Consider the following 20,706-nt stretch of genomic DNA (forward strand, 5'->3'; position numbering starts at 1 on the left):
TCGTATAAAACGAATAATTGCAACCAGTATGAAACTTATGGTCATTTCTACTTTCCGAGCAACCTAGGCTTCACCCTAGGGCGTTGCTCCAACAGATCGAATAGTTAGTGCCTTTGAAGTCAACGCCAGAAGCATAAAATACAATATAAATACAACAGTTTTTCCAGCGTATAGAACGAATAATTGCAACCAGTATGAAACTTATGGACATATCTACTTTCCGAGCAACCTAGGCTTCACCGTAGGGCGTTGCTCCAACAGATTGAATAGTTAGGGCCTTAGAAGTCAACACCCGAACCATAAAATGCAAGAAAAATACAGCAGTGTTTCCATCATATAACAGGAATAATTGCAACCAGTTTGAAAGTGATGGCCAATTCTACGTTCCGGGCAACCTAGACTTCACTCTATGGCGCTGCTCCATCAGATCGAATAGTTAGTGCCTTAGAAGTCAACGCCAGAAGCATAAAATACAATATAAATACAACAGTATTTCCATCGTATAAAACGAATAATTGCAACCAGTATGAAACTTATGGACATTACTACTTTCCGAGCAACCTAAGCTTCACCCTAGGGCGTTGCTCAAACGGATTGAATAGTTAGGGCCTTAGAAGTCAACGCCAGAAGCATAAAATACGATATAAATACAACAGCTTTTCCATCGTATAAAACGAATAATTGCAACCAGTGTGGTAGTTATGGACATTTCTACGTTCCGGGCAACCTAGGCTTCACTCTAGGGCGCTGCTCGACCAGATCGAATAGCTAGGGCCTTAGAAGGCAACGCCAGAAGCATAAAATACAATAAAGATGCAAAAGATTTTCCATCGTATAACAGGAATAACTGCAAACAGTGTGAAGGTAATGGTCATTTCCATGTTCAGGGCCTCCTATTCTTCACTCTGGGGCGTTGTTCCACAAGATCGAATAGTTAGGTCCTAAGAAGTCAACACCAGAAGAATAAAATACAAAATAAATACAACAGCCTTTACACCGTATAAAACGAATAATTTCAACCTGTGTGAAGGTTATGGTCATATCTACGTTCCGGGCAACCTAGGCTTTACTGTAGGGCGTTGCTCCACTAGATCGAAATGTTAGGGCCTAAGAAGTCAACGCCCGAAGCATAAAATACGATATAAATACAACAGCTTTTCCACCGTATTAAATGAATAATTGCAAACAGTGTGAAAGTAGTGGTCATTTCTACGTTCCGAGCAACCTAGGCTTCACTCTAGGGCGGTGCTCCACCATATCGAATAGCTACGGATTAAGAAGCCTACGCCTGAAGCATAAAATACAATAAAAATACAACAGTGTTTCCATCATATAACAGGAATAATTGCAACCAGTTTGAAAGTGATGGCCATTTCTACGTTCCGGGCAACCTAGGCTTCACCCGAGGGCGTTGTTCCACCAGATCGAATGGTTAGGGCCTAGGAAGTGAACGCCAGAAGCATAAAGTACAATATAAATACAACAGTCTTTCCATTCTATAACAGGAACAATTGCAACCCGTGTGAAAGCGATGGTCATTTCTACGTTCCACGCAACCTAGGCTTCACCCTAGGGCGTTGTTCCACCAGATCGAATAGCTAGGGCCGAAGAAGTCAACGCCAGAAGCATAAAATACAATATAAATATAACAGTTTTTCCATCGCATAAAACGAATAATAGCAACCAGTGTGAAAGTTATGGTCATTTCTACGTTCCAGGCAACCTAGGCTTCAGTCCAGGGCGTTGTTCCACCAGATCGAATAGTTAGGGCCTAACACGTCAACGCCAGAAGCATAAAATACGATATAAATTCAACAGCTTTTCCATCGTATAAAACGAATAATTGCAACCAGTGTGGAAGTTATGGTCATTTCTGCGTTCCGGGCAACCTAGGCTTCACTCTAGGGCGTTGCTCGACCAGATCGAATAGCTTGGGCCTTAGAAGTCAACGCCCGAAGCATAAAATACAAAATAAATAGAACAGTTTTTCCATCGTATAAAACGAATAATTGCTACCAGTGTGAAAGTTATGGTCATTGCTACGTTCCGCGCAACCTAGGCTTCACCCAAGGGCGTTGTTCCACCAGATGGAATAGTTAGGGCTTAAGAAGTCAACGCCAGAAGCATAAAATACGATATAAATACAACAGCTTTTCCATCGTCTAAGACGAATAATTGCAACCAGGGTGAATATAATGGTCACTTCTACGTTCCGGGCAACCTAGGCTTCAGCCTAGGGCATTGCTCCAGCAGATTGAATAGTTAGGGCCTTAGAAGTCAACGCCGGAAGCATAAAATACAATAAAGATGCAACAGTTTTTCCATCGTATAACAGGAATAATTGCAACCAGTGTGAAGGTAACGGTATGTTCTACGTTCCGGGCAACCTATGCTTCACTCTAGGGCGGTGCTCTACCAGATTAAATAGTTAGGTCGTAAGAAGTCAACGCCAGAATCATAAAATACAATATAAATACAACAGCTTTTCCATCGTATAAAACGAATAATTGCAACCAGTGTGGAAGTTATGCTCATTTCTACGTTCCGGGCAACCTAGGCTTCACTCTGGGGCGTTGCTCGACCAGATCGAATAGCTAGGGCGTTAGAAGTAAACGCCCGAAGCATAAAATACAAAATAAATAGAACAGTTTTTCCATCGTATAAAACGAATAATTGCAACCAGTGCGAAAGTAATGGTCATTTCTACGTTCCGAGCACCCTAGGCTTCACTCTAGGGCGTTGCTACACCGCATCTAATAGCTACGGCTTTAGAAGTCAACGCCAGAGGCATTAAATTCAATATGAATACAACAGCGTTTCCATCGTATAAAACGAATAATTGCAAGCAGTGTGAAAGTTATGGACATTTCTACATTCCGAGCAACCTAGGCTTCTCTCTAGGGCGTTGCTCCACCAGATCGAATAGTTAGGTCCTTAGAAGTAAACGCCAGAAGCATAAAATACGATATAAGTACAACAGCTTTTCCATGGTATAAAACGAATAATTGCAACCAGTATGAAACTTATGGTCATTTCTACTTTCCCAGCAAGCTAGGCTTCACCCTAGGGCGTTGCTCCAACAGATTCAATAGTTAGGGCCTTAGAAGTCAACGCCCGAACCATAAAATGCAAAAAAAAATACAACAGTGTTTCCATCATATATCAGGAATAATTGCAACCAGTTTGAAAGTGATGGTCAATTCTACGTTCCAGGCAACCTAGGCTTCACTGTAGGGCGTTGTTCTACCAGATCGAATAGTTAGGGCCTAAGAAGGGAACGCCAGAAGCATAAAATACAATATAAATACAACAGTTTTTCCATCATATAAAACGAATAATTGCAACCAGTATGAAAGCTATGGTCATTTCTACTTTCCGGGCAACCTAGGCTTCACCCTAGGGCGTTGCTCCAACAGATTGAATAGTTAGGGCCTTAGAAGTCGACGCCCGAACCATAAAATGCAAAAAAAATACAACAGTGTTTCCATCATATATCAGGAATAATTGCAACCAGTTTGAAAGTGATGGCCAATTCTACGTTCCGGGCAACCTAGGCTTCACTCTAGGGCGTTGCTCCACCAGATCAAACAGTTAGGGCCTTAGAAACCAACGCCCGAAGCATTAAATACAAAATAAATCGAACAGTTTTTCCATAGGATAAAACGAATAATTGCTACCAGTGTAAAAGTTATGGTTATTTCCACGTTCCGGGCAACCTAGGCTTCACCCTAGGCCGTTGTTCCACCAGATCGAATAGTTAGGTCCTTAGAAGTAAACGCCAGAAGCATAAAATACGATATAAGTACAACAGCTTTTCCATCGTATAAAAGGATTAATTGCAACCAGTATGAAAGCTATGGTCATTTCTACTTTCCGGGCAACCTAGGCTTCACCCTAGGGCGTTGCTCCAACAGATTGAATAGTTAGGGCCTTAGAAGTCAATGCCCGAAGCATAAAATGCAATAAAAATACAACAGTTTTTCCGTCATATAACAGGAATAATTGCAACCAGTGTGAAAGTTATGGTCATTTCTACGTTCCGGGCAACCTAGGTTTCACTCTAGGGCGTTGCTCCACCAGATCAAACAGTTAGGGCCTTAGAAGCCAACGCCCGAAGCATTAAATACAAAATAAATAAAACAGTTTTTCCATAGTATAAAACGCATAATTGCTACCAGTGTAAAAGTTATGGTTATTTCTACGTTCCGGGCAATCTAGGCTTCACCCTAGGCCGTTGTTCCACCAGATCGAATAGTTAGGGCCTGAGAAGGGAACGCCAGAAGCATAAAATACAATATAAATACAACAGTTTTTCCATCATATAAAACGAATAATTGCAACCAGTATGAAAGCTATGGTCATTTCTACTTTCCGGGCAACCTAGGCTTCACCCTAGGGCGTTGCTCCAACAGATTGAATAGTTAGGGCCTTAGAAGTCAGTGCCCGAAGCATAAAATGCAATAAAAATACAACAGCTTTTCCATCATATAACAGGAATAATAGCAACCAGTTTGAAAGTGATGGTCATTTCTACGTTCCGGGCAACATAGGCTTCACTCTAGGGCGTTGCTCCACTAGATCGAATAGTTAGTACCTTAGAAGTCAACGCCAGATGTATAAAATACAATATAAATACAACAGTTTTTCCATCGTATAAAACGAATAATTGCAACCAGTATGAAACTTATGGTCATTTCTACTTTCCGAGCAACCTAGGCTTCACCCTAGGGCGTTGCTCCAACAGATTGAATAGTTAGTGCCTTAGAAGTCAACGCCAGAAGCATAAAATACAATATAAATACAACAGTTTTTCCAGCGTATAAAACGAATAATTGCAACCAGTATGAAACTTATGGACATATCTACTTTCCGAGCAACCTAGGCTTCACCGTAGGGCGTTGCTCCAACAGATTGAATAGTTAGGGCCTTAGAAGTCAACACCCGAACCATAAAATGCAAGAAAAATACAGCAGTGTTTCCATCATATAACAGGAATAATTGCAACCAGTTTGAAAGTGATGGCCAATTCTACGTTCCGGGCAACCTAGACTTCACTCTATGGCGCTGCTCCATCAGATCGAATAGTTAGTGCCTTAGAAGTCAACGCCAGAAGCATAAAATACAATATAAATACAACAGTATTTCCATCGTATAAAACGAATAATTGCAACCAGTATGAAACTTATGGACATTTCTACTTTCCGAGCAACCTAAGCTTCACCCTAGGGCGTTGCTCAAACGGATTGAATAGTTAGGGCCTTAGAAGTCAACGCCAGAAGCATAAAATACGATATAAATACAACAGCTTTTCCATCGTATAAAACGAATAATTGCAACCAGTGTGGTAGTTATGGACATTTCTACGTTCCGGGCAACCTAGGCTTCACTCTAGGGCGTTGCTCGACCAGATCGAATAGCTAGGGCCTTAGAAGGCAACGCCAGAAGCATAAAATACAATAAAGATGCAAAAGATTTTCCATCGTATAACAGGAATAACTGCAAACAGTGTGAAGGTAATGGTCATTTCCATGTTCCGGGCCTCCTATTCTTCACTCTGGGGCGTTGTTCCACAAGATCGAATAGTTAGGTCCTAAGAAGTCAACACCAGAAGAATAAAATACAAAATAAATACAACAGCCTTTACACCGTATAAAACGAATAATTTCAACCTGTGTGAAGGTTATGGTCATATCTACGTTCCGGGCATCCTAGGCTTTACTGTAGGGCGTTGCTCCACTAGATCGAAATGTTAGGGCCTAAGAAGTCAACGCCCGAAGCATAAAATACGATATAAATACAACAGCTTTTCCACCGTATTAAATGAATAATTGCAAACAGTGTGAAAGTAGTGGTCATTTCTACGTTCCGAGCAACCTAGGCTTCACTCTAGGGCGGTGCTCCACCATATCGAATAGCTACGGATTAAGAAGCCTACGCCTGAAGCATAAAATACAATAAAAATACAACAGTGTTTCCATCATATAACAGGAATAATTGCAACCAGTTTGAAAGTGATGGCCAATTCTACGTTCTGGGCAACCTAGGCTTCGCTCTAGGGCGTTGCTCCACCAGATCGAATGGTTAGGGCCTAGGAAGTGAACGCCAGAAGCATAAAGTACAATATAAATACAACAGTCTTTCCATTCTATAACAGGAATAATTGCAACCCGTGTGAAAGCGATGGTCATTTCTACGTTCCACGCAACCTAGGTTTCACTCTAGGGCGTTGCTCCGCCAGATCAAACAGTTAGGGCTTAAGAAGTCAACGCCAGAAGCATAAAATACAATATAAATATAACAGTTTTTCCATCGTATAAAACGAATAATAGCAACCAGTGTGAAAGTTATGGTCATTTCTACGTTCCGGGCAACCTAGGTTTCACTCTAGGGCGTTGCTCCGCCAGATCAAACAGTTAGGGCCTTAGAAGCCAACGCCCGAAGCATTAAATACAAAATAAATAGAACAGTTTTTCCATAGTATAAAACGAATAATTGCTACCAGTGTAAAAGTTATGGTTATTTCTGCGTTCCGGGCAACCTAGGCTTCACCCTAGGCCGTTGTTCCACCAGATCGAATAATTAGGGCCTAAGAAGGGAACGCCAGAAGCATAAAATACCATATAAATACAACAGTTTTTCCATCATAGAAAACGAATAATTGCAACCAGTATGAAAGCTATGGTCATTTCTACTTTCCGGGCAACCTAGGCTTCACTCTAGGGCGTTGCTCCAACAGATTGAATAGTTAGGACCTTAGAAGTCAATGCCCGAAGCATAAAATGCAACAAAAATACAACAGTTTTTCCATCATATAACAGGAATAATTGCAACCAGTTTGAATGCGATGGTCATTTCTACGTTCCGGGCAACATAGGCTTCACTCTAGGGCGTTGCTCCACTAGATCGAATAGTTAGTGCCTTAGAAGTCAACGCCAGAAGCATAAAATAAAATATAAATACAACAGTTTGTCCATCGTATAAAACGAACAATTGCAACCAGTATGAAACTTATGGTCATTTCAACTTTCCCAGCAAGCTAGGCTTCACCCTAGGGCGTTGCTCCAACAGATTGAATAGTTAGGGCCTTAGAAGTCAACGCCCGAACCATAAAATGCAAAAAAAATACAACAGTGTTTCCATCATATAACAGGAATAATTGCAACCAGTTTGAAAGTGATGGCCAATTCTACGTTCTGGGCAACCTAGGCTTCGCTCTAGGGCGTTGCTCCACCAGATCGAATAGATAGTGCCTTAGCAGTCAACGCCAGAAGCATAAAATACAATATAAATACAACAGTTTTTCCATTGTATAAAACGAATAATTGCAACCAGTATGAAACTTATGGTCATTTCTACTTTCCGAGCAACCTAGGCTTCACCCTAGGGCGTTGCTCCAACTGATTGAATAGTTAGGGCCTTTGAAGTCAACGCCCGAGCCATAAAATGCAAAAAAAATACAACAGTGTTTCCATCATATGTCAGGGATAATTGCAACCAGTTTGAAAGTGATGGCCAATTCTACGTTCCGGGCAACCTAGGTTTCACTACAGGGCGTTGCTCCACCAGATCGAATAGCTAGTGCCTTAGAAATCAACGCCAGAAGCATAAAATACAATATAAATACAACAGTTTTTCCATCGTATAAAACGAATAATTGCAACCAGTATGAAACATATGGTCATTTCTACTTTCCGAGCAAGCTGGGCTTCACCCTAGGGCGTTGCTCCAACAGATTGAATAGTTAGGGCCTTAGAAGTCAACGCCCGAAGCATAAAATGCAATAAAAATACAACAGTGTTTCCATCATATATCAGGAATAATTGCAACCTGTTTGAATGCGATGGTCATTTCTACGTTCCGGGCAACATAGGCTTCACTCTAGGGCGTTGCTCCACTAGATCGAATAGTTAGTGCCTTAGAAGTCAACGCCAGAAGCATAAAATAAAATATAAATACAACAGTTTTTCCATCATATAAAGCGAATAATTGCAACCAGTATGAAACTTATGGACATTTCTACTTTCCGAGCAACATAGGCTTCACCCTAGGGCGTTGCTCCAACAGATTGAATAGTTAGGGCCTTAGAAGTCAACGCCCGAACCATAAAATGCAAAAAAAATACAACAGTGTTTCCATCATGTGTCAGGAATAATTGCAACCAGTTTGAAAGTGATGGCCAATTCTACGTTCCGGGCAACGTAGGTTTCACTACAGGGCGTTGCTCCACCAGACTGTATAGTTACGGCCTAAGAAGTCAACGCCAGAAGCATAAAATACGATATAAATGCAATAGCTTTTCCATCGTATAAAACGAATAATTGCAACCAGTATGAAACTTATGGTCATTTCTACTTTCCGAGCAAGCTGGGCTTCACCCTAGGGCGTTCCTCCAACAGATTGAATAGTTAGGGCCTTAGAAGTCAACGCCCGAAGCATAAAATGCAATAAAAATACAACAGTGTATCCATCATATAACAGGAATAATTGCAACCAGTTTGAAAGTGATGGCCAATTCTACGTTCCGGGCAACCTAGGCTTCACTCTAGGGCGTTGCTCCACCAGATCGAATAGTTAGTGTCTTAGAAGTCAACGCCAGAAGCATAAAATACAATATAAATACAAGTGTTTTTCCATCGTATAAAACGAATAATTACAACCAGTATGAAACTTATGCTCATTTCTACTTTCCCAGCAACCTAGGCTTCACCCTAGGGCGTTGCTCCAACAGATTCAATAGTTAGGGCCTTAGAAGTCAACGCCCGAACCATAAAATGCAAAAAAAAAATACAACAGTGTATCCATCATATAACAGGAATAATTGCAACCAGTGTGAAAGTTATGGTCATTTCTACGTTCCGGGCAACCTAGGTTTCACTCTAGGGCGTTGCTCCACCAGATCAAACAGTTAGGGCCTTAGAAGCCAACGCCCGAAGCATTAAATACAAAATAAATAGAAGAGTTTTTCCATAGTATAAAACGAATAATTGCTACCAGTGTAAAAGTTATGGTTATTTCTACGTTCCGGGCAACCTAGGCTTCACCCTAGGCCGTTGTTCCACCAGATCGAATAGTTAGGTCCTAAGAAGGGAACGCCAGAAGCATAAAATACAATATAAATACAACAGTTTGTCCATCGTATAAAACGAATAATTGCAACCAGTATGAAACTTATGGTCATTTCTACTTTCCGAGCAAGCTGGGCTTCACCCTAGGGCGTTGCTCCAACAGATTGAATAGTTAGGGCCTTAGAAGTCAACGCCCGAAGCATAAAATGCAATAAAAATACAACAGTGTATCCATCATATAACAGGAATAATTGAAACCAGTTTGAAAGTGATGGCCAATTCTACGTTCCGGGCAACCTACGCTTCACTCTAGGGCGGTGCTCCACCAGATCGAATAGTTAGTGCCTTAGAAGTCAACGCCAGAAGCATAAAATACAATATAAATACAAGAGTTTTTCCATCGTATAAAACGAATAATTGCAACCAGTATGAAACTTATGCTCATTTCTACTTTCCCAGCAACCTAGGCTTCACCCTAGGGCGTTGCTCCAACAGATTCAATAGTTAGGGCCTTAGAAGTCAACGCCCGAACCATAAAATGCAAAAAAAATACAACAGTGTTTCCATCAGATATCAGGAATAATTGCAACCAGCTTGAAAGTGATGGCCAATTCTATGTTCCAGGCAACCTAGGCTTCACTCTATGGCGTTGTTCTACCAGATCGAATAGTTAGGGCTTAAGAAGTCAACGCCAGAAGCATAAAATACAATATAAATATAACAGTTTTTCCATCGTATAAAACGAATAATAGCAACCAGTGTGAAAGTTATGGTCATTTCTACGTTCCGGGCAACCTAGGTTTCACTCTAGGGCGTTGCTCCGCCAGATCAAACAGTTAGGGCCTTAGAAGCCAACGCCCGAAGCATTAAATACAAAATAAATAGAACAGTTTTTCCATAGTATAAAACGAATAATTGCTACCAGTGTAAAAGTTATGGTTATTTCTACGTTCCGGGCAACCTAGGCTTCACCCTAGGCCGTTGTTCCACCAGATCGATTAGTTAGGGCCTAAGAAGGGAACGCCAGAAGCATAAAATGCAACAAAAATACAACAGTTTTTCCATCATATAACAGGAATAATTGCATCCAGTTTGAATGCGATGGTCATTTCTACGTTCCGGGCAACATAGGCTTCACTCTAGGGCGTTGCTCCACTAGATCGAATAGTTAGTGCCTTACAAGTCAACGCCCGAACCATAAAATGCAAAAAAAATACAACAGTGTTTCCATCATATAACAGGAATAATTGCAACCAGTTTGAAAGTGATGGCCAATTCTACGTTCCGGGCAACCTAGGCTTCGCTCTAGGGCGTTGCTCCACCAGATCGAATAGTTAGTGCCTTAGAAGTCAACGCCAGCAGCATAAAATACAATATAAATACAAGAGTTTTTCCATCGTATAAAACGAATAATTGCAACCAGTATGAAACTTATGCTCATTTCTACTTTCCCAGCAACCTAGGCTTCACCCTAGGGCGTTGCTCCAACAGATTCAATACTTAGGGCCTTAGAAGTCAACGCCCGAAGCATAAAATGCAATAAAAATACAACAGTGTTTCCATCATATATCAGGAATAATTGCAACCAGTTTGAAAGTGATGGCCAATTCTATGTTCCAGGCAACCTAGGCTTCACTCTAGGGCGTAGTTCTACCAGATCGAATAGTTAGGGCTTAAGAAGTCAACGCCAGAAGCATAAAATACAATATAAATATAACAGTTTTTCCATCGTATAAAACGAATAATAGCAACCAGTGTGAAAGTTATGGTCATTTCTACGTTCCGGGCAACCTAGGTTTCACTCTAGGGCGTTGCTCCGCCAGATCAAACAGTTAGGGCCTTAGAAGCCAACGCCCGAAGCATTAAATACAAAATAAATAGAACAGTTTTTCCATAGTATAAAACGAATAATTGCTACCAGTGTAAAAGTTATGGTTATTTCTACGTTCCGGGCAACCTAGGCTTCACCCTAGGCCGTTGTTCCACCAGATCGAATAGTTAGGGCCTAAGAAGGGAACGCCAGAAGCATAAAATACAATATAAATACAACAGTTTCTCCATCATATAAAACGAATAATTGCAACCAGTATGAAACTTATGGTCATTTCTACTTTCCGAGCAAGCTGGGCTTCACCCTAGGGCGTTGCTCCAACAGATTGAATAGTTAGGGCCTTAGAAGTCAACGCCCGAAACATAAAATGCAATAAAAATACAACAGTGTTTCCATCATATATCAGGAATAATTGCAACCAGTTTGAATGCGATGGTCATTTCTACGTTCCGGGCAACATAGGCTTCACTCTAGGGCGTTGCTCCACTAGATCGAATAGTTAGTGCCTTAGAAGTCAACGCCAGAAGCATAAAATAAAATATAAACACAACAGTTTTTCCATCGTATAAAACGAATAATTGCAACCAGTATGAAACTTATGGACATTTCTACTTTCCGAGCAACATAGGCTTCACCCTAGGGCGTTGCTCCAACAGATTGAACAGTTAGGGCCTTAGAAGTCAACGCCCGAACCATAAAATGAAAAAAAAATACAACAGTGTTTCCATCATATATCAGGAATAGTTGCACCCAGTTTGAAAGTGATGGCCAATTCTACGTTCCGGGCAACCTAGGTTTCACTCCAGGGAGTTGCTCCACCAGACCGAATAGTTAAGGCCTAAGAAGTCAACGCCAGAAGCATAAAATACGATATAAATACAACAGCTTTTCCATCGTATAAAACGAATAATTGCAACCAGTATGAAACTTATGGTCATTTCAACTTTCCGAGCAAGCTAGGCTTCACCCTAGGGCGTTGCTCCAACAGATTGAATAGCTAGGGCCTTAGAAGTCAACGCCCGAACCATAAAATGCAAAAAAAATACGACAGTGTTTCCATCATATAACAGGAATAATTGCAACCAGTTTGAAAGTGATGGCCAATTCTACGTTCCGGGCAACCTAGGCTTCGCTCTAGGGCGTTGCTCCACCAGATCGAATAGATAGTGCCTTAGAAGTCAACGCCAGAAGCATAAAATACAATATAAATACAACAGTTTTTCCATCGTATAAAACGAATAATTGCAACCAGTATGAAACTTATGGTCATTTCTACTTTCCGAGCAACCTAGGCTTTACCCTAGGGCGTTGCTCCAACTGGTTGAATAGTTAGGGCCTTAGAAGTCAACGCCCGAACCATAAAATGCAAAAAAAATACAACAGTGTTTCCATCATATGTCAGGAATAATTGCAACCAGTTTGAAAGTGATGGCCAATTCTACGTTCCGGGCAACCTAGGTTTCACTACAGGGCGTTGCTCCACCAGACCGAATAGTTACGGCCTAAGAAGTCAACGCCAGAAGCATAAAATACAATATAATGTAGGCAATTTAGTGAGCGAAGTGAGGGTGCAAGTGGCCGAGGCATGGGCGCAAGGTCGACCTGATGAGACCGAGGTGGAGTTTGTGGTGCAGACGTGACCCGTGGCGATTTTGAGGAATTATAAGAATCGTGTTAAGAAAATTGTCAATGGACATTGACGCGCCGTAAAACTCCATCCTGCAGGCCAGATGGGGAAAACCCAGGCAGCGGCCGAGAGCTCGGGCGAGTGCGCCCCACGGTATCCACGTGCCCTTACTCCGCTGACTGTTTTAGGCGGGTGGGTTTTTCCAAAATATTCGGACGTAGTGGGGAAAAACAACCACGCAGGATAGACTTAAGGGAGACAGCGTGTCAGAGAGTCTGTCTGAGAAATGAATTGAAGTAGCAACGTGCATGATCCGCGTACTGGTCAGAAGTCCACGAGTGACAGGTCGATCGCAGTTCAATCGGGATTCCGAATTCAAAAATAAACTATTAGTGCTATAGATTAACCGTTCATTTTTCCTATTAAACCCTCGCTCGTCCTCCCTACAAATTCAGAAGTGGGATTGAAACGGATAACGAACGGATCTGTTAGTGGAATCTTAAACAAAAGGAATTTGTGAACAGTGACGGGCAAACGGGGTACAGTGTTGAAACCGTTGTGGTGAAGCTGCTTTGTGTTTTGTTGTGTTTGGACATTGTGACCAACGTGAAGTGTGTAAGAGGAAGAGGACGACGTGTAATTGGCACGAAGTGAATCGAACTTTGAATCTTAACACGTTGGTGGGGAAAAGAAAAAAAAAAAGAGGAAAATTTTTTTTCTTTCTCTGTCTTTTTGCAACATGGCCACCACAATGGCTTATACCGTGGCCGAATTGAAGGAGTTTTTAAGGGCTCGAGACTTATCTTCAGCAGGAACTAAGGCTGAATTAATAAATCGTTTGGAGCAATTCGACGAAAATATTTGGGAGAATATTGCCGAAGAAGGAAGGGTAACCAGAGAAGCTGCGCGAACCAGTCACTTGGACGACCAGCGGATAACAGAAGCAGGACAAGCTGCGTATGGTGAAGAAACGCGGAGGAGGGAATCGGAACGTATTCGTAGAGATAAGGCGAGATGGGACACCATGCTCAACGAACAGATGCAGAGAGAATTGGACTTACTGAGGAGGGAAAACATGGTGATGCAAAGGGAATTAGAAATCATGAGGAATGAGCAGATGCGCACGAGAAGTTTTTCAGCTAGTCCAGACATTCCAGGAGATGCGGAAAGAGTCAGAGGACCAACTGGACCTTCCCCGACGATGAGTATTCGAGCGATCGGTGATTTATTATCCGATTTTGATGGTCGCGACAATACGTTCTGGAAATGGGAACAGCAAGTGAACCTTCTTCGTACAACGTATCATTTGGATGAGAATGCCACGCGGGTGTTAATAAGTTCAAAATTGAAAGCGCGAGCCGCGAGTTGGTTCCATTCGAAGGCGGAGCATATCACCCTCCGAATAGACGATTTATTGAGGGAAATGAAGATCATGTTTGACCATCGACCAAGCAGACTGTCGCTTCGTAGGCAGTTTGAAAATAGAGTGTGGAATTCTGGTGAACTTTTTACGGACTATTTCCATGATAAAATAATATTGGGAAATAGAGTACCAATTGCGGAGGGAGAATTGGTGGAATACATCATTGATGGGGTGACTGATCAACAGCTGCGGAACCAAGCACGCATCATGCGGATCAAAACGACAGCAGATTTATTAGAGTCGTTTGAGAATATCAAATTGGACCCGAAGAGAATGAATGAACGGGACTTAAAGGAGAAGAAGGAGACGAAATTTGGCCGTATCCAGCAGCAGACATTAGTGGGGAAACCCCCTAAAAAAGAAGTGCGATGTTTTAATTGTTCCGAAATGGGACATATTTCGACAAGTTGTCAAAAACCGAAAAGGCAACAGGGAGGCTGTTTCGAGTGTGGATCGATGCTACATCGAATAGCGGGATGCCCGCGACGAACAGCGAGTCAATCAGGCGAGAGCAACATGGCGAGAGAAACGACCACGACTAGGAGAGAACTCTCAGCGGCAACGTCGATGAACATGGTACAACCAGCCACACTCAACGCACCGTACACGGTTTCAATAAGTTACAATATAGCTGATAATAGCGGACAAAATTGTAAGTACACGCTATGCGCAATGTTGGACTCCGGATCCCCGATCAGTCTAATAAAAAATTGTTTGGTTCCTTTGCACGCGCGAACACAGGGGTGTGAGACCGGGCCAGAATTTTGCGGTATTAATGGATCGCCGTTAAAGATATTAGGTAGATTTTATCAGGATGTTGAAATTGAGGGCATCTCAATTAAATTAAATTTTTATATTGTACCAGATAATACTATGGCATTTATGGCGATACTCGGACGGGATTTTTCGTCACATCCATTAATTAGAATTACGTGGGATGGGAAATTAGTGATTACAAGGAAAACACCGGAAGTGATAACCGATGAATTAGATTGCGCGATCAAACAAATTATGAATATAGAATGTATTAGTGGCGTGAGTACAGAACAAGAAAAATTACAGATCAATTCAAAAATCGGGCCGGAAAAAATAGAAAGAATTAGGGATATGTATGTGTCTGATTACATAAAAATTAAAGAAACCAGTGCAATGGAAATAGATTTCGAAATGAAGATCGCGTTAAAGCATAATCAGCCAGTTAGTTTTAGACCGAGGAGATTATCTTTTGCGGACAAGCAAAAACTGCAGGTCATTTTGGATGACCTGTTAGAGAGAGGGATTATCCGTCCGAGTGAGTCACCGTATGCCAGTCCGATAGTTTTAGTACGTAAGAAGAATGGCGAGACACGTTTATGTATTGATTATAGAGAGTTAAACAGAATTACTGTGAAAGATAACTTCCCGAGTCAGCTGATAGACGATAATATTGATCAATTAAAAGAGAAAAAATTCTTTACGACGCTTGATCTAAAAGATGGGTATTACAATGTACGAATGGCGCGAGAGGCAATTCAGTTTACAAGCTTTGTAACCCCTTTGGGGCAATACGAGTTTTTATATTGTCCGTTTGGGCTAACAAATGCACCCAAGGTATTTCACCGATTTATTCGTAAAGTTTTCTCCAACTTAATTAGAACGGGAAAGATGTTACCATTTTTTGACGATTTTTTTATTGCAACGGAGACTCTGGAAGAACATCTTGAAATTCTGCAGGAAATATTTCGAACCGCGGGTCAACATCGTCTTACATTTAGATTGGACAAGTGTTTCTTTGCGCAAAACGAAATAGATTATTTGGGATATCACGTTAGTGTGGATGGGATACGACCAAGTGATAATAATATTGCATCAGTTATCAATTACCCGATACCGCGGAATGCGAAGGAAGTCCTTCGGTTTGTGGCCCTAGCGAGTTATTTTAGACGGTTCATCCCGCAATTTTCAATGATTGCAAAACCACTGTATGATCTCATTAAAAAAGAGGTGAAATTTAAATTCAGAGAGGAGGAAAGTAAGGCATTTGAAACCTTAAAGAAACAATTGTCCAGTAAACCGATCCTAGCAATTTATTCTCCGAAGGCAGAAACAGAATTGCATTGCGATGCGAGCGTGTCAGGGTTCGGTGCAATTCTTTTACAGAAACAAAGCGATGGTAATTTTAGACCAATATCATACTTTAGTCAACGGACAACACCCGCCGAATCAAAATATCATAGTTTCGAGTTAGAATGTCTTGCGGTGGTATATGCAGTTAAGCGTTTCCATGTATATTTAGGCGGAATTTTTTTTAAAATTATGACAGATTGTGATAGTTTCCGTTTAACGTTAAGCAAGCAGAATATAAACCCCCGAATCTCACGTTGGGCAATGTTCTTGCAGGACTATGATTTTGAGATACAGTATAGACCAGGTAAAAGAATGAGCCATGTTGATGCTCTCAGTAGATGTCATAGCATACTAGCAATAGAAGGAAATACTTTTGAGCAAACATTGTCAATATGTCAGGATAAAGATGACGAGATATGTAAAATACGCGATAAATTGCAAAAGACCGAAATGAAGTTTTTCGAATTGTGTAATGGATTAGTGTACCGAAAGGATAAAATGAAGAAACTGCTATTTTACGTACCACACTCAATGGAAAATAATGTAATCCGTACTTGCCACGACGATCTGGGACATGTTGGTTTGGATAAGGTAGTAGACAATATCTTGAAAGTGTATTGGTTCCCTAAATTACGCGAGAAGGCTAAAGATTATATAGCGAACTGCTTACGATGTAGGGAATTCTCTCCACCTAGTGGGAAACAACCGGGGTATCGGCATAATATACTTGATAAGATTCGGATTAATGTTAATTAATATTTATATGATTAAGTAAGTGTGGTGTAAATAAGTGTATGAATATGAGTGTGTTTATTTTTTTTTTGCGTAGTATGAATGATGACTGATTCGTAATCGACCTAAGTTTAGCCGGGACGGCTAAAATGTCAGAATGGCCGAACTGTAGGCAATTTAGTGAGCGAAGTGAGGGTGCAAGTGGCCGAGGCATGGGCGCAAGGTCGACCTGATGAGACCGAGGTGGAGTTTGTGGTGCAGACGTGACCCGTGGCGATTTTGAGGAATTATAAGAATCGTGTTAAGAAAATTGTCAATGGACATTGACGCGCCGTAAAACTCCATCCTGCAGGCCAGATGGGGAAAACCCAGGCAGCGGCCGAGAGCTCGGGCGAGTGCGCCCCACTGTATCCACGTGCCCTTACTCCGCTGACTGTTTTAGGCGGGTGGGTTTTTCCAAAATATTCGGACGTAGTGGGGAAAAACAACCACGCAGGATAGACTTAAGGGAGACAGCGTGTCAGAGAGTCTGTCTGAGAAATGAATTGAAGTAGCAACGTGCATGATCCGCGTACTGGTCAGAAGTCCACGAGTGACAGGTCGATCGCAGTTCAATCGGGATTCCGAATTCAAAAATAAACTATTAGTGCTATAGATTAACCGTTCATTTTTCCTATTAAACCCTCGCTCGTCCTCCCTACAATAAATACAAGAGTTTTTCCATCGTATAAAACGAATAATTGCAACCAGTATGAAACTTATGGTCATTTCTACTTTCCGAGCAAGCTGGGCTTCACCCTAGGGCGTTGCTCCAACAGATTGAATAGTTAGGGCCTTAGAAGTCAACGCCCGTAGCATAAAATGCAATAAAAATACAACAGTGTATCCATCATATAACAGGAATAATTGAAACCAGTTTGAAAGTGATGGCCAATTCTACGTTCCGGGCAACCTACGCTTCACTCTAGGGCGTTGCTCCACCAGATCGAATAGTTAGTGCCTTAGAAGTCAACGCCAGAAGCATAAAATACAATATAAATACAAGAGTTTTTCCATCGTATAAAACGAATAATTGCAACCAGCATGAAACTTATGCTCATTTCTACTTTCCCAGCAACCTAGGCTTCACCCTAGGGCGTTGCTCCAACAGATTCAATAGTTAGGGCCTTAGAAGTCAACGCCCGAACAATAAAATGCAAAAAAAATACAACAGTGTTTCCATCAGATATCAGGAATAATTGCAACCAGCTTGAAAGTGATGGCCAATTCTATGTTCCAGGCAACCTAGGCTTCACTCTAGGGCGTTGTTCTACCAGATCGAATAGTTAGGGCTTAAGAAGTCAACGCCAGAAGCATAAAATACAATATAAATATAACAGTTTTTCCATCATATAAAACGAATAATTTCAACCAGTATGAAAGTTATGGTCATTTCTACGTTCCGGGCAACCTAGGTTTCACTCTAGGGCGTTGCTCCGCCAGATCAAACAGTTAGGGCCTTAGAAGCCAACGCCCGAAGCATTAAACACAAAATAAATAGAACAGTTTTTCGATAGTATAAAACGAATAATTGCTACCAGTGTAAAAGTTATGGTTATTTCTACGTTCCGGGCAACCTAGGCTTCACCCTAGGCCGTTGTTGCACCAGATCGAATAGTTAGGGCCTAAGAAGGGAACGCCAGAAGCATAAAATACAATATAAATACAACAGTTTTTCCATCATATAAAACGAATAATTTCAACCAGTATGAAAGTTATGGTCATTTCTACTTTCCGGGCAACCTAGGCTTCACTCTAGGGCGTTGCTCAAACAGATTGAATAGTTAGGGCCTTAGAAGTCAACGCCAGAAGCATAAAATGCAAAAAAAATACAACAGTGTTTCCATCATATAACAGGAATAATTGCAACCAGTTTGAAAGTGATGGCCAATTCTACGTTCCGGGCAACCTAGGCTTCGCTCTAGGGCGTTGCTCCACCAGATCGAATAGCTAGTGCCTTAGAAATCAACGCCAGAAGCATAAAATACAATATAAATACAACAGTTTGTCCATCGTATAAAACGAATAATTGCAACCAGTATGAAACTTATGGTCATTTCAACTTTCCGAGCAAGCTAGGCTTCACCCTAGGGCGTTGCTCCAACAGATTGAATAGTTAGGGCCTTAGAAGTCAACGCCCGAACCATAAAATGCAAAAAAAATACAACAGTGTTTCCATCATATAACAGGAATAATTGCAACCAGTTTGAAAGTGATGGCCAATTCTACGTTCCGGGCAACCTAGGCTTCGCTCTAGGGCGTTGCTCCACCAGATCGAATAGATAGTGCCTTAGCAGTCAACGCCAGAAGCATAAAATACAATATAAATACAACAGTTTTTCCATCGTATAAAACGAATAATTGCAACCAGTATGAAACTTATGGTCATTTCTACTTTCCGAGCAACCTAGGCTTCACCCTAGGGCGTTGCTCCAACTGATTGAATAGTTAGGGCCTTAGAAGTCAACGCCCGAACCATAAAATGCAAAAAAAATACAACAGTGTTTCCATCATATGTCAGGAATAATAGCAACCAGTTTGAAAGTGATGGCCAATTCTACGTTCCGGGCAACCTAGGTTTCACTACAGGGCGTTGCTCCACCAGACCGAATAGTTACGGCCTAAGAAGTCAACGCCAGAAGCATAAAATACGATATAAATGCAATAGCTTTACCATCGTATAAAACGAATAATTGCAACCGGTATGAAACTTATGGTCATTTCTACTTTCCGAGCAAGCTGGGCTTCACCCTAGGGCGTTGCTCCAACAGATTGAATAGTTAGGGCCTTAGAAGTCAACGCCCGAAGCATAAAATGCAATAAAAATACAGCAGTGTTTCCATCATATATCAGGAATAATTGCAACCAGTTTGAAAGTGATGGCCAATTCTATGTTCCAGGCAACCTAGGCTTCACTCTAGGGCGTTGTTCTTCCAGGTCGAATAGTTAGGGCTTAAGAAGTAAACGCTAGAAGCATAAAATACAATATAAATATAACAGTTTTTCCATCGTATAAAACGAATAATAGCAACCAGTGTGAAAGTTATGGTCATTTCTACGTTCCGGGCAACCTAGGTTTCACTCTAGGGCGTTGCTCCGCCAGATCAAACAGTGAGGGCCTTAGAAGCCAACGCCCGAAGCATTAAATACAAAATAAATAGAACAGTTTTTCCATAGTATAAAACGAATAATTGCTACCAGTGTAAAAGTTATGGTTATTTCTACGTTCCGGGCAACCTAGGCTTCACCCTAGGCCGTTGTTCCACCAGATCGAATAGTTAGGGCCTAAGAAGGGAACGCCAGAAGCATAAAATACAATATAAATACAACAGTTTTTCCATCATATAAAACGAATAATTGCAACCAGTATGAAACTTATGGTCATTTCTACTTTCCGAGCAAGCTGGGCTTCACCCTAGGGCGTTGCTCCAACAGATTGAATAGTTAGGGCCTTAGAAGTCAACGCCCGAAGCATTAAATGCAATAAAAATACAACAGTGTTTCCATCATATATCAGGAATAATTGCAACCAGTTTGAATGCGATGGTCATTTCTACGTTCCGGGCAACATAGGCTTCACTCTAGGGCGTTGCTCCACTAGATCGAATAGTTAGTGCCTTAGAAGTCAACGCCAGAAGCATAAAATAAAATATAAATACAACAGTTTTTCCATCGTATAAAACGAATAATTGCAACCAGTATGAAACTTATGGACATTTCTACTTTCCGAGCAACATAGGCTTCACCATAGGGCGTTGCTCCAACAGATTGAATAGTTAGGGCCTTAGAAGTCAACGCCCGAACCATAAAATGCAAAAAAAATACAACAGTGTTTCCATCATATATCAGGAATAATTGCAACCAGTTTGAAAGTGATGGCCAA

The 20,706-nt window shown here is 41.3% G+C and overlaps 1 protein-coding gene across 1 annotated transcript; it reads left to right on the plus strand.

Moving 5' to 3' along the window:
* Positions 1-12,831: 12,831 nt before the first annotated feature.
* LOC143185363 (uncharacterized) lies at positions 12,832-16,808 on the plus strand. The gene is made up of 3 exons (XM_076388292.1): positions 12,832-12,915; positions 13,034-13,159; positions 13,215-16,808. Exons 1-3 carry the CDS (start codon positions 12,832-12,834, stop codon positions 16,806-16,808), a joined length of 3,804 nt encoding a protein of 1,267 aa, XP_076244407.1.
* The last annotated feature ends 3,898 nt before the right edge of the window (positions 16,809-20,706 follow it).

Source organism: Calliopsis andreniformis, chromosome 11, assembly GCF_051401765.1.
Source record: "Calliopsis andreniformis isolate RMS-2024a chromosome 11, iyCalAndr_principal, whole genome shotgun sequence".
NCBI lineage: Eukaryota > Metazoa > Arthropoda > Insecta > Hymenoptera > Andrenidae > Calliopsis > Calliopsis andreniformis.

Coding starts and splice junctions, on each gene's coding strand:
- LOC143185363 (XM_076388292.1), top strand. CDS start 12,832: ATGATCCGCGTACTGGTCAGAAGTCCACGAGTGACAGGTCGATCGCAG. Junction 12,916..13,033: donor AATTCAAAAATAAACTATTA/GTGCTATAGATT, acceptor CTTAAACAAAAG/GAATTTGTGAACAGTGACGG. Junction 13,160..13,214: donor TAAGAGGAAGAGGACGACGT/GTAATTGGCACG, acceptor GGTGGGGAAAAG/AAAAAAAAAAAGAGGAAAAT.